We start from the raw sequence: 13,771 nt of genomic DNA on the forward strand, positions 1-13,771 counted from the left end.
AAACAAAGACCACCACCACCACCACATGTCTCTGACCTGCACTGTGCATATGTTGCATATTTTCACAACAAACTCGTCAATCTTATATGATCACATTGCTCCATTTTTGACAGTTTGAACCCTGCAGGATCATAGGTAACCTTTAACCAACTAAGCAATGCCCAAAAATACTTTCTCATTTACTTGTTTTGGCTTATCCTCATACTGTCAACTGCTTATGACATGCCAACTTTTGCTGTGTCTAATAATAGTTCAGAGCATAAAGGGTACTCCACTTTTAGGGGTATGTGTCCGTAGACCTTTTTTTTTTTTTACCAAAGTTGTAAAAAGAGTTGTAAACTAACTTTGCCTAATGCTGGATACCATTTAATCCTGCCATTATGCCAGAACAACAGTGCCTTGAGCTGCAGCACCTGGTAGATTTGCTTGTCAGCATTATTCTGACATTGTCTGGCATTATTTCAATCTTGGTGTGTACTCTTTGTGTAAACATTCACATGTGTGTGCATGTGTGTCTGTGTGTCTGTGTGTGTGTGTGTGTGTGTGTGTGTGTGTGTGTGTGTGTGTGTGTGTGTGTGTGTGTGTGTGTGTGTGTGTGTGTGTGTCTTTGCAAGCAAGTTAATGCGAATATTTGCATTAGAACCTGCCCTCTACTCTGCAGGGTATCCAGTGAGTTCATATATTGTACCTTCTTTGGGCTAATTCGTTGTCAAATGAGACAAAGGACATTGATGAACACAAGCCACAAGTCTATCTGTGATGTCACGAGCCCCGTAACTGCTGAAATCCAACACCACCGGCTGGTAGTAGGAGTTGTGTTGGGTTGAATACGGATCCCCTTGCATCAGTGCAAGTCAAGGCACATAGCAGAAACCACCGCCCGGGGCTAAAGACGCTAAGAGCTGGATCTGCTGTTGTGCTGCTGGAGACCAACTCAGTGAGAAGCAGTCGAGCTCTGACTCTCCGTATCGCACTCAGCAGTTGAGGAAACTCTCCTGCAGTCCGGCTATAGCCGCTTCTCTCCAAGCCAACTTTTCCATGCAACTGTTGCGCGTCTCCACTTTGGGTAGAAATAGCCCGATCACTGTGCGCCGAGGAGCGCAAAGGAGAACCTGAGCAGAGTGGGAGAGACCTCTCCTCCGGACCGCCATACAATGAGGAAATTCTGAGGTGCCAGAACTCATCCGTTTCCACTTTGCGCTTCCTTTGGCTGTTTCCAAAGGGGTTTAGCCCATGAGCAGGTATCCTCTTGAGCGTGATTCTGTTTTCACCCAGATCTCTGCTGCCTGGACAAATGCATACAAATGCATTTAGGAGCTCAACGGACAAGGAGTGGACACGTTTCCGCGGCAGCAACGTGAGTGGGCATTTGGTTTAACAGTATGCAGATGTTAGGCCACCTATGTGCATTTGGAAACTGTTCCTAGAACGGATATTTATGAAAAAATGGCAAAGTCCTTGCAAATATAAAGTGTTTGCCACCAAAACGTGACTGACAATACAGTATTTTCATTCGGTCAATGCATAAAGTTTAATATTGAAATGATCAGTCAGTTCATATTTCATATTAGGATGTTTCTTCAAATAGATCATTTGGTTTATGTTGACTTTTTATTCTGCAGGTCTGAACAATAATCATAAAAGCCACACTGCAGCTGCACATGTGTACTCTGAAACTTTTGAATTTTTGCTGATTACTTATTTTCTTTATGCTAAGTCGGTATTGATTAATGCATCTGACATCTTAGTATGTCTTGGCTTTGAACTAGCCACATGAACATGCAGCCTGGGATCTCCTCCATTATTATCTGAATACCATGTGGTTCACTGCTGAACGCTTTTTCACTGACATAACTATGATAAGCCGGAAAACAAACACTGAAAGTGACTTGGAAGCAATGATGCTTACTCAGCATTTCAGGGATAAAACCTTGTTGTGCTGTATGATGACAAGCATAAGAGGAACTCTCACAAACTCAAGATCTAAAAAATGAATCAAACTCTGGCATAGTGTTTGCTTTAAATCTATTTAGTGCCTTTAAACCTTAACATTCCTCATGGAAGTGTTTATTATTGACATCCTGCATGCAGGTTTTGTTGTCCTGTTACATTCAGCTGGGACTGTGGAGCTACAGAAATGTGCACGTCTCCATAGGCTGCTTAACAGGAAATGTATTCTCTTCTATCAGAAGTGAGCCCAAGTTGTCTGCACTCTATTATGAGTTCCTTCTAGATAAGATCTGAAGAGAGCTGAGCTCACAAAATATCCTGTTGTTCTCTGCTGATAGTGTTTGCGTGATAGAAAACAAAGTGGACCTGAAATCCTGAGAGATGGTTTTTTTTTCTCTTTGAGAGTGAAAATGAGGGCTTACGGGAGAACTGGGTTAACTGAGAACAAGCATGGCTTCCCTTCAATTCACTGGGAGAGTTAGTGTGTATGCATCAGTGGTTAACCGGCTCCTGAGCTCCAGACAATCACCCACTGTTGCAAGTATTGCTGCTCCATTGCTGGTGGTGGTTGGACTGTATAACTGCAAAGACTCACAGCTTTCCAAATCCTGTACACTTTACTGAAACCATGTTGTCTCCTCAATGCTGGCTTGTACTTCCCATAATAACTTGATGATGCAAGTTTTTCAGGAAGATGAGCTATACTTTGGAAGAGGGGATGATTTAGACTAATGGCTGATAAAAATCTTAAATGTAATGATGGATGATTGCTCAATGAGGTGGACTGATTTTTTCCTGGTGCTCTGACACAATGGTTCATTTACAATTACATTTAGTTTGATTGATTCATCTACGATGTGGTGCACCCATGTTTTCATGATAGGTGTGTTCAGTATGTTGCTAAGGTGTTGGATACAGGGTTTCTCTTTTGTTGTGAACATCAATGGAGACTAAGGAGGGTACCCCATTGATAATGAAGCATAACACTCACTGACATGAAGGCTTCTGCAGGTAGACTATATTCATGTGAGGATGCAAATATCAATATACACACTCTTCTTATTTGACTGGACCACCAACAAGTCTACTAGAAAGAGCTACTCTCCAACTCTTGTTGTTGTTAAGTACAGATACGGTAGCTCGCCATGGGGCTTTCATCACACTTACTGTAATCATGGCCTCACATCTCTTGTTTTGTTTTCCATGTATTTTAAGCCAAAGAGTCTGTAATCTCTAGTCAATAAGAGTCATAAGCTCAGCTGAATATGTTCTACCACCCATATATATCCTATGTGGGTGGTATAACATAAGGCTGAAGATAAAGATCAGTCCAGCCATATTAAAAATAAGAAAAACAATGTCTCAATGATTGGTATTTAGCTGTGCAGCTAGTTTACTTTTTTTTCAACATTTAAACTAAGACGTGTGCACCACCCTATTGCAGTGGAGGTGAGTAAAAGTTGTTTGTGAGATGTGAAAAATGTATTGTCCTTCACAAACATTAAAAAACTCAACAGTAAGAAGAAACAATGTTACTCAGGATATTCTACAGACCCCACTGCAAACATTTCTATTATGACCTAATTTATGCCCATGGTGTGGAACTGTTGATAGAAAAAGCACTGCTGAGGTGGGAACATATGTTGTTATTCTCTTTTTGTCATTATTTGTGTGAACTAACACTTTAATGATCACAGCTGAGTGACTGACTGAAAGTGCAATGTGTTGGTGCTTCCAGGAGATGGGCAACTTCAGAGTATTCACTCCTGTAAGCCTGTAAGCTAAAATAATACAAGGTGGAATCACAGCCTGTTCTTTTTCTCTTGCTGCAGTATAGTCACCTTCTTCACACCATTGCCTGAAGGGATTTTGGCCTGTCTGTGTGAGTGGGTGTATTTAACCCAACAAACATCTGCAGGTCCCCCTGCAACAGGAAAAGGGCAAACTATTAAAGGCCAGTGGAGGTTTACTCACAGCCCTTTGTCTGCTCGCTGTCTTGTGAACTAAGTCAATCTTTGCTCTGGTCTGCAGTGACCTCTTGACTCCAGTCACCCATCTGAGTGAGCACAAACACGCACCACGCTCAGCTCTTTGTCAATTAAGACACCGAACTTAGAAAATGAGATTTATGGTTTTGTTCATGAGTTGCTTGGAGTAGTTTGGAAACGTATCAGATCTGCAAAGTATTTCAATCCTTGCCCAGATAAAGAACATCAAATGGCCAACTGATGCCTGGAAACTTGTTGACCTGCTAATTTTCGCTCACGGCTGTAGACACGAGAAGAAGACAAGCCCCTCTTAGTGCTTCCATAATGAAGTAATTATGACCCGGACACAGGTGCGAAAGCTGAAACATGGCCAGTAGGAACATATATTGGCTGTGGATCAGTTACTTGCTCATGTCCAGGAATTTTGTTGATCGAGTCTGAGAAACGAAGCATGCATTAACAGAACACCTGATTAGCAAGACACTCAGATATTTCCATTGAGTGAAATAACAGCTTTGTGTTAGCATGTGAACAATGTGTGTGTTTGTAATCCTGGGTATTAACAGGAGAGCTATACAGTTTATATGATAGATGTATTTTTTCAGCCGTCTGATTTATTCCTCTCACAGTTTGATGGCTTTGCAAAGTGACTTCTGTTATGGACTTCTTCACAGCTACTAAGAGCACTGCGTCAGTTTATGCGTAGCAGTTATTTGCTTCACTCTGTTTTGAATCCCACTCCATTTAAAACTTGGTGCTCAACTGAGCCATATTTTTTGCCATGAAGGGCATATAACAGTGGAGATTAGGCAAATTCTCCAAGGTCAAGCTCTATTAATCCCATTTTTTGAATGATGACTATATGTGGAGTACTTCTAAAGAGTACTACATCTTCTCTCGTGATATTCTGAAGGCAGAAACAATCTTTTCAAAGTCAACAGAAGGGATGAAATGTGACGGGTCAATCAAAGTGATTCCCATCGTGTTTGTTTAGATGGTCCAACAAGTCAGAAAACATTTTCGCTAAAGGCAAAGTAAAGAGGAGCTGCTCTTGTAATTTTACGCTTACACATTCATTTTTGTTTAGTCCCTCAAGAAGTTAAACATTTTAGAGAAGTTTGGGTGGAACAGTTTGCATGCTTTGTTATACTAATGGATTTAGTAAGTGGCCTGCCAAATTAGACATTTAAACAGTGTACTGTGAATCTCTCTGCTCACAAAGTCACCACCTGACAGACATTAATGATGAAAGTAAGAAAATAGTTTCCTTCTCCTTATGAGGACAGTAATCAGAACTTAAGTGGCATTGCTCTGTTTGCCAAACCAGATCTGTTACTTGTGAAGTGATTCATTGCAGAGAGGAGTTTTAAGTTGTGATTATTTATAGTCTTGACATGACACCCACTCCCCACGTAGTGGTATTTCCCTTAGTCAACAGAGCAGTGTTTGGGGAGCTTTGTCTTTATTTCAGCAGTCTTTTCCATTAACTGCAAGGGCGGGAAAGTATATCATAGTGTGCTGTCACTTAGATTGGGATTTACCACAGGGTTTAATGAAGAAACGATGAAACTGGTGGCTCTGCCAACAGCCTATGTTCTGCACATGAGCAACTCAGTTCTGTCGCTTTCTTCCTGTTTGCATATAACCAAATATTAAACTTTTAAATGCATCACACAAATTTCACCAACTGATGCTGAGACGGAAGGATGGTCATTGTTAGGGTTAAGGTAATTGCGTCACTGTAGATCTGCTGAAGGGATGACCTGAGTCTGTTCGGTTGCAGAGTCTTAGGAATGCCTAAAATAGCTTTTCACAGGGAGACTGTGCGACAGACAGGCAGAAAAAAGCTGTCTGAATCAGCATCAGATGGCCCCACTTGACACTCCAAAAGGGAATGTTAAATGTTATATTTAGTTTTTTTTGGTCTACTTTTAAACCCTGCCAACTTTTAAGAAGAACCAGCTTCTCATTGGCTTCATAAATGTCAGTTTTATCCTCTCTCAACAGATGAATGATTGTAATCATATATTCCCCCCTCGTTTTCCTCTGTTGCGTTTTCCTGCTTCAGGGATACGTCTGTGTTCCCGGCAGTGGAATGTCGCACCACTTTCTCGATGGGGAACAGGTGACAGACACCGCTCATAGAGTTTCTGCTAACACTCAATCTTTTTCTTTCCTGTTTTCTCTTGTTGTCTTTTTTCTCTCCGTCTCTTTCTCTCGTTCTTTTCTCTGCCTGCATCTGTTTCTCTTTGTTTTGCTCAAGTCTGCAGGGCCACATTGCTATGGGAAGACAAACATGGCTGCCTGTCTGTGGCTTTCCGTCCAGCAGGGCCACACAAACACTACTGGTAGCCTCTTTGCCGGGTTAATCTTGTCCTCAAAGGCCATGAAGGAGAGAAGTTTATGATGTCTGTAGCCATCACACTAACATAACAATCCTTGAATTTCTGAGGTGCAACGGCAGCCTGTGATTGATAGCACTCTTACATAACTGCATTTTTAAATAGCAGAACTACTGTCTCCTGCTGTCTTTTGCCCTACCAACGTTGAAAATAGTCCAGCTAGTTGCCAAAAAGCCCCTTCAAGTTGTGTCAGCAGCTGTTACTTTGTACAGGGCTGTCGATGTGATTGATTTGGTTTGAATGTAGAGAGTATCCTTTGAAGCTGTGTAATTGCTCTGTAAAATATGTTGTTGGATAAAATACATGACATGTCAGCGACGAGGACTACTGTTTATCCAAATATTGGAAACAAATGATTTATTATTTGATTTTTTTAGGTTTGGTGGCTTGATTTATTTGGTAGTTTGACATGTGATTTGACTGATTATCAGAGGAAAATATGAACAAGAAAAACACCTGTGGTATCAGTCTTTGTAAAGCTATGGTCATTATTTTAGTTAGTATTTTACTGCTCCGTACTCTTGCGTTGCTTTTTCACACCCCTATAATGTTTGACAGTGTCAGTAAATGTTACACTGCATTATATAATTAGTATACCCACAACAAGGATGGTGAGAGTGTATAACCAGGAAGACACAAAAATTCCTGCCGTTGCTGTTGTTTTAGAGATGAAAGATTTCACCATAAAACTATGTGAATAAAGACTGAAGACATGTGGGGACATTTGTGCATAGTGGTCTGTGTAAACCCTGGCCTCTGAATTACATACATTGCACATGCTCCCCATTTAAAGCTGGTATTAATATAATATGTATGTGGAAATCTCATCTGAATAAGGGAAAATTAATGTAAATGTAAATTCACACAGCACTGGGTTCCTTTCCATTTATTTGGCTTTGTACTGATGTTACACAGGTCAAGCTGCCCTTCTAGCTGTATGGTGGGCAGTGCCACCTAGCGGTGAGGTCAGTGAGGGTCAAAGTACTGAAGTTCCAGCGATAAGAGAATAAGGTCACAATCTGCAGTCATGTATGAGTTACACATAGGTCCTAACTTATATATATATAAATTAGTGTATGTAGATTAAATAATATATTTATTTTAATTGTAAGTGTTTAACAAGATTTTCTTTATCTGTTCTTAGCATAATGACGTTATCAAAAGCAGTCAAAGCAGTAGTATATAAAGATTGTTTGTGAATTTATGTTAAATGACTGTTATTATGTTATTTGTGGCTTTTCAGAATATATAAGCAGATCATTACCTTATTTTATATTTAAAAAAAAGATTTGGACTTTGATAATGAGAATGAAGATCTATGATGCAAAGTGTTCTTTACAAGTGAAATAAATAATGATCTTGAAAGGCAGGCGGGGCTCTTCTCTGTCTAAATTTCAGCTGGGGATTTCCCTCTTTGTGGTCATAGCTTTGCTGATGCATGCCTCCATGAGCAGCATTTATTTGTTATCAAACAAATGTGCCTTTGAGACAAAATCCATGATTGTTTGAAACAATAAAGCATGACACAAAAATGCTCCCTGCATGACTTGTCTTGACTAAAAGTGCACATCACAAGTTCCCAGTGCCCATATTTGTCAGCCTGAAATTACTGGTTATGTCCAATCAAATGTCCAAACCCAAAAGTATTCAATATACAATAATATAAACGATTAATGATTGGAAAAATTGTGACCAATTATAATTTTTTTGTCAATTGACAAATTAATTTACTAATAATTTCAGCCTTAATATTGACCATTAAGCCATTAAGCCTATCGATACATTGAATGTACAAAGTTGAGAATCAGTTATTGCAGGTAGGCCATTGTGTTGTTTACGAGATGAAATATAAGGGCTAAGTTATGTGTTTATGGTAATCAATTCACAATTTAGTGATTGCCTCTGCTTGTTACGTGTTTACTATCACATTGCACAAGGTTTTATTTTGCCATGGTTCGTCTACCCAATGTGAACAATGTCATAATATTTTTAGACATTTGTTTAGGCCACTGTTATAATTAATTCCATCAGGCTTGTTTCTAATTGGCTGGCAGACATAAGTTAAAACCGCCTCAAGCACACACAGGACACCTCAAACCCAGGCGTTTTAAATCACTGCGCAAGATAGCGAATTACCAACATACTGGCAAAAATAAATGAACTATAGGTTAAAGTAAGAACAGACTTAATAAAACCTGAAATTGGTTGCTGGTGTGGGCGTTGTTGAGTACAGCAATCAGCAATTTGTTTACTATATTTTACCATTATCACTTGATTTTATTTATTTCATTATTTTATTATTTTATTTATTTTATTATTTTATTTATTTTGTTTGTTTATCTGTTTATTTGATTGTCACTTGTTATTTCATTTTGTTTCTTATGCACTGTCTTGCTGGCTGGTCTGTCAAAGCACTTTGTAAACCTTGTTTTTAAAAGGTGCTATATAAATAAAGTTATTATTATTATTATTAATTAGCTGCTCTAAGTAAAAGAAACGGGCGTGGCGGAGGAAACGCCGCAAGGAGGGAGTTCTTCACCCTCCTTTGCTTTAGATTGTTGGGAAAGACACCGCGGAACGATACCTTACTTCAACGTCGGTTCTCCATCCGTATGAGTCTAATAACGGTTACAATATTGTAATTTGCTTTTGAGCTTTTTGTTGAAGCAACGATTTACAACTGGTAATGGCCATAACTATGTTTAAAAGGAACGGGAAGACGGAGAGGATTTGCTGTTACACTACACAATGACTATCCAAGTAACGTTTATTTCTAACGTTATTTCATTACCTAACGTTAACGTAAAGTTACACATTTCTGTCAAAGTGAGCTCTTTAATGTGTTGGTTGAAAAATGATATTAGCTCATTTATACGAGATAAGTCTGATGGTGGACAATTTGGCAATCACAGGTGCAGCTGGGTAATATCATCAGTAACAACTGCTTTCCAATAGCTTTAGGTGTTTCAGATACAGGGCCTGTGTAGTGTGCATGCTGGTTCAACGGCATGGTTTACTGTTCAACCTAAATTGAACATGGTCCTCATTCATGTTATTGATAACACCTAGGTTTTTCCTGCTATGACATGTCAGAACGACAGATGCGAGAAACGTTAAAGGCAGGGTTGGTAATCTTGAGAAACTAGCAAGATCAAGCTATGTTTTAAGAATGATCCAACTGCTGGCAGGGATGGTAAGCCACTCATGTTTTAGTGTCATGTGGCAATTCTGATGGGTATGTCACTGTTGGTTTTGTGATACTGACTTGTGGGACTTATGAACAGTAACATGCCACTTGTGTTCCAGTGTCAAGAGGTATGCCATCAGGCAATCTTAACCTTTTCACTCAAGAGGCCTGTGCCTTCTACTCTAAACTGATGATTTCAGGTGAACTCTCCTTATGTTGGTAGGATAACGCTAAACTTTTACTAGCTTTGAGCTAATGACAAAATAGAAAAAATAGTTTAGTGTTTTTCTCAGTCATTACAATTTTGTTCTCCATATTTCACTTGTGACTGAGACAAAACCACTACAGGAGACATTTGTTCTCTGTAGGGCCGATTTATTATTGACTTGAGTGTTGGCTCACCTGTGCGCTCTGTCTCAGTGTAGTCAGGATAATCAGTATGGAGTCTGAATGTAGTATACCATCATATCTCCTTTGACAGTTTCACATGCAATGAAAACCTTGTGGCTTGCATCTTTAGGATGAACAGCAATTCCTTGTACGAACTATATCACCAGGATTGTAATTGTTTGGGAGAAGGTTGCCCCCTTTGTTCAGAGGTTAGCATTGTTGTCTCACAGCAAGAAAGGTCAGGCATGTAACATACATGTAAATGTGTGTGTTTATATCTATTTTTTCCCCCTGATGGACTGGCAACCTGTTCCTTAAATGATTAAGTGGAACTATGCATGTACGAGAGCTTAGTCTTTCAGGGGAAATATGCTCATCAGTGTAACAGAATTTTGATCTGAATGCTTCTTTATAAGCTTGACACAATTAGTGATTTAAACACCTGCCTACATTTCAATGTTTCAAACGTTCAATAGATTTCTATTAAAATGAGCTTGACTGTTATTCATTTGTGTTTGTGTGTCCCTGTAGGTGGAACTTTATCCTGCTCCTGTCAGTATGCTCAGCAGCCCTCTCTGGAGAAGAAGAATACCTAGCTCAAGGTAAACAACAGAACCCTAAGGCATAACTAAACATTAGCATTACGATTATCGCTTGCACTCTTTTATATAAAGGCCCCCATCTTTCTTAATGTCTTTTTCACTAGTGAACTACTTCTTGCTAAAAACACAAAATCAGAGAATCCTTCAGCACGTTAGCATGTCAATGACTAACAAGCTTGTTTGTAACTGGTAACGACAACGCTATCTTCACTTCACCTGACTCTTCTCTGCTCTGTGTCGGTGATGGGAGGCTACAGTGGAAAAAGTGCTAAAGTGCTCATGTGCACAGTACTGTTTGCGTTTTGAAACAAAAACATATTAGTGTGGACTTGGCCTAAGCCCCACTTCTGGTGAAACACAAGAGCTGAAGATATTATGATCATGTGATTTGTAACAACAGCGCCTCTACCTGTTGCAGAATGAAAATGAGGGAAACACTGATGTATTGACAACTTTGCCTTAGCTGACCAAATGCTGGAGATAAGGTGATATCAATCAGTTAAAAAAATAGAAAAAAAGCAACAAGGATGAAAGGAATTGATGGTTAGAAGGGCAGAAGTTGATGATAGAATGCAGAGTATTTTTCACCAGTTCAGTCAATACACTAGAGACAGTTTCTTTAGAGCTGTACATTATCCCACATATTACTATGGATTTGACTTCCTTAAAAGAACTTGCCTTGACTCAGCAAGAAAGAGTCGTATCAAAAGAATGTGAAGAAATCTCTGATATTCTTTGAATCCACAGGTTGCACTTTGTGAATTTGTTGAGTGGTTATGTTGTTTTTTGAGTGGCATAACACTGGGCCACTGCCAGAAATACCAAAAAGTGTATGCACACTTAACTTAAGGTTGACCTCTCATTGAATCCTCAATATTCCTCACATCTCCACATGTATGTACATTGTCTATTGCCCCTCGTGCAGAGGAAACAAACTGCCTCAAGGGTCCCTCCCCTTATTCCATCATTGTCTTAGGCCCACTCCTAGCAGGATCCATCCATCATAACGAGGGGAGGAGGAATGCACACAGAGTGCTAGAGCAGCTTGTCTTCACATATGAGACAGGTTAATTGGAATCTGGGCTGACTTTACCTCGGGCTAAGAATGTCAAGGACATCTCACTGCGTGCTCAGATCAGCTGCAGATAGATAGTCTCCCTACCTGGGCTGCAGGACTATAAACCCTGCAAAACAACATCCAAGATGATGCAACATGTCTTATTTCTGTTTATCACACTTTCTCTCTCTGTTTCGCCCCTTTTTCCCTACCTCCCTCAAAATCGCTGAAACAAGAAAAGGTTTTTATTTAACTGTTTTTAGTAGACTCCACTTTTACCCAAACAAGTACATTTACCCCTACTAGCTGTACAGTATTTATCTGATAAGTTGTGTACCTTAAAGGCAAATGTACTATACTATAGATAGATAGATAGATAGATAGATAGATAGATAGATAGATAGATAGATAGATAGATAGATAGATAGATAGATAGATAGATAGATAGATAGATAGATATTTTTTTTCGTGTCATGCACAAAAACGTGCCCAACCCTCATGGGTTTACAAGACATCAACAGTACAGCTGCAGTGGATCCACATCTCACCAGGTCACATTTGATTACAAAATTATATGTTGCTTCACCGCTCCATCTTAAACAAAACATTCTGCCTTCTCTCCCAGGCCTGGCAAATAAAAACTGCTACAAAGAAGGTTCCTTTCCTAAAACACAACTCAAGTTTTTCATAATCATCCAGCCAAAAGAAATCAACATAAATGGAAGTCATTTTACTGAAGAGGACATCCCTTATGTCCTCGTAAACAGGACAGTAAAACAAAAAGTGCACCTCATTTTCAATTTCCCCGAGCTCACACAACAAACAGATTCTGTCCTCCTCTGGAGTGGAATGAAACCTACTGGTCTCTAGGGCTAATGGTAATGTTCCTGAGCGTAACTGTGCACATAGGGATCTTTGTCTTTTGTTTAAGTTGTATTTAACATAAAGTTCTGAATTATAGTTATTCTTTATGAGACAATAAGTTCGTAACTTTGGTTTACACCATATGTCAACTGACCATTTTTCTTTATGCATAAGAAACAGTTTGGTCCTAATATCCTGAATATTACAAAGTAACCTGTTCTGAAAAATGAAAGACAGGTCAATCATATAAAACAGAGATTTCAAACCCTTAGCCCATGGATGGCCATGCAAAATGTCCCAATGAAATATCTTTTTTGTAAGTCTCTGATCAGACATGTTCACAAGTCTATTCCAAAGTCGAAGCATTTGACATTTATGTCGGATCTTTGGTGATTCCCAACCCATGTCCCCAGTAATGGCCAAAACTGATGTTGATTTTTTAACTCCCAAGAATGATCTAATCGCTCTGTGGTGCACAGTGTTGCAACTTGTGTGCTCACCAAAACCCCAAACACCAGAAACATAGTCAGACACAGGACATACACATGAGTTATATAGTTGTGTATATGTATGAAATCCTAAATTACCACAATGTTTAACTTTGTTCAGTCCAGATCCTAGTGCTCTTCCCGCTGACTGAGCTAGAACGTTGACAGCTTCTTTAAATGTCATGTGCTCATCGAGAGTAATGCCAAGGTATTTATACTGTTCAGAGTGAGATAGTACTGTTGAACCAAAGCTAAAAACAACTGAACTTCTCTGTAATGATTTGTGTCTAAAGTGTACTATTCGTGTTTTGTCTTGGTTTACCACTAGCCTCCATTTCCAGCACCACTCCACAACAATGTTCAGCATAATCTGCAGATCTTTTTCCTGTTCAGCAAGTAAAACTACATCATCAGCATATAATAATATGCTCACTGTCTGATCATCTGCTTTGACCCCCAAATTAGAAGCTTTAATTTGTAGAGCTAAATCATTAATATAAATGGAAAACAATGTTGGAGACAAAACATCTCCTTGCTTCACACCAAATTGTTGGGAAAACCATCCAGTTGTATATTCATTAACTTGAACATGAGCAACAGGTGCTTGATAAAGGGACTTTAAGGCAAAATAAAACTTCCTGTTTACACCAGAATCTAATAACTTATATTCAAGAAGTTCCCTATTAATCCAGTCAAATGCCTTCTGGAAATCAATAAAGCAAACAAATGTAGACCTCTTCTCCTTAATCCTTGCACGTATAATGGAAGTGACTACATATATATGATCAACACATGCTCTGGCTATATTACTATATTATACCCTTCCTGCAAAAATGCATTTCT

General features: G+C 39.2%; 1 protein-coding gene across 1 annotated transcript in view; it reads left to right on the forward strand.

Annotated features, from left to right (window-relative positions):
* Positions 1 to 1,286: 1,286 nt before the first annotated feature.
* The window catches only part of LOC129094605 (collagen alpha-1(XXIV) chain), an 85,407-nt gene continuing 72,922 nt past the window's right edge, over positions 1,287 to 13,771 (forward strand). The window contains exons 1-2 of the mRNA XM_054602847.1: positions 1,287 to 1,357; positions 10,449 to 10,519. Coding sequence (XP_054458822.1) covers positions 1,305 to 1,357; positions 10,449 to 10,519 — 124 coding nt within the window. The 5' untranslated portion in view covers positions 1,287 to 1,304. The remainder of the gene's footprint in view (positions 1,358 to 10,448; positions 10,520 to 13,771) is intronic.

Source organism: Anoplopoma fimbria, chromosome 8 (assembly GCF_027596085.1).
Source record: "Anoplopoma fimbria isolate UVic2021 breed Golden Eagle Sablefish chromosome 8, Afim_UVic_2022, whole genome shotgun sequence".
NCBI lineage: Eukaryota > Metazoa > Chordata > Actinopteri > Perciformes > Anoplopomatidae > Anoplopoma > Anoplopoma fimbria.